The 1154-nt window shown below is 40.9% G+C and overlaps 1 protein-coding gene across 1 annotated transcript in view; it reads right to left on the bottom strand.

Moving 5' to 3' along the window:
• LOC110315319 (olfactory receptor 7G2-like) overlaps positions 1–605 on the bottom strand; it is a 981-nt gene extending 376 nt beyond the window's left edge. Inside the window, exon 1 of the mRNA XM_021189404.1 lies at positions 1–605. This exon is cut by the window's left edge and continues 376 nt beyond it. Within this exon, the coding sequence (XP_021045063.1) occupies positions 1–599 (599 nt within the window). The 5' untranslated portion in view covers positions 600–605.
• Positions 606–1154: the final 549 nt, after the last annotated feature.

The following is a 1154-nucleotide window of genomic DNA, read 5'->3' on the forward strand; positions in this document are numbered from 1 at the left end:
ATGTTATCAATGAGAGTATCAGAACAGGCCAACTTGAGCATCTTGGGAAGTTCACAGAAGAAGCTTGGTATTTCCAGATGTGTGCAGAATGGCAGTCTTAACACCATCAGGCTGTGCATTAAAGAATCCACAACGCTAATTAGCAGGGACAACAGAATCAGGAGGATACAGAAACAGGGTTCCATGATGACCGTGTACCTTAGGGGGTGACAAATAGCCACATATCGGTCATAAGCCATTACTGCAAGGAGACAGTTCTCCATGCCACCAAATATTAAGACAAAGTTCATTTGAGTGAGGCAGCCTTTGTATGTGATGCTTTGATTATTTTCTTGTATGTTCACCAGCATCTTTGGGATCGTGCTTGTGCTTAAACAGATGTCATTTAAGGACAAATTGGAAAGAAATAAGTACATAGGGGTGTGAAGATGGGAGTCAGAGATAGAAATCAACACTATAAGCATGTTCCCGAAAATGGTAACCAGATATATAGAAAAGAACAAGATGACCAAGACAGGCTGCAGTTTGGGGTCTTCTGTCAGTCCCAGAAGAAGGAATCCTGGAAAAGTTGTTTGGTTTCTCTTTTCCATGTTGTTCATAAATCTGATAGAGTGGGTGATAGAAAAATTAATGAGATTTTGGATCAGAAACAGCTGCCACACTTAAGAAGTTGCCGAAATGCTAACCCTGAAGTCTGAAGCTAGGCTTCAATAATTAAAGCACTTGCTATAGAAGCATGAGCCCCAGACTTCTGAGCCCCAGACATCTGAGCCCCAGAAACAAGCCTAAAAACCAGGTTGCAGTATCAGCCAACATGTAATCCAACTTCAGAAGTCTTGAATGTGTGTTCTTGAAAATTCAACTGTATGAACACGGTCCTGGTAATGAAGAAACACCACCACAGCAGACTTTTCACAAGGGATAATCAAACTCTCTCCTAGTAGCATGCATGTCCCTGGGAGATTTCAAATCTAAACCACCTCATTATACTGACATTACTTTTAACACTTTGAACTGGTGAGTCCATATCCTGATTGTAGGAGAGCAGGTTTTGTGTTACTAACTTTATGGTCCCAGGAACCCATCTTCTAGTATTCAAATGTCTTGTTTCTATTTCCTTCCATTTCACAGGCCTTAAGTACATGTTTCATGAT

The sequence above is a fragment of the Mus pahari genome, unplaced genomic scaffold (assembly GCF_900095145.1).
Source record: "Mus pahari unplaced genomic scaffold, PAHARI_EIJ_v1.1 scaffold_13427_1, whole genome shotgun sequence".
Classification (NCBI taxonomy): domain Eukaryota; kingdom Metazoa; phylum Chordata; class Mammalia; order Rodentia; family Muridae; genus Mus; species Mus pahari.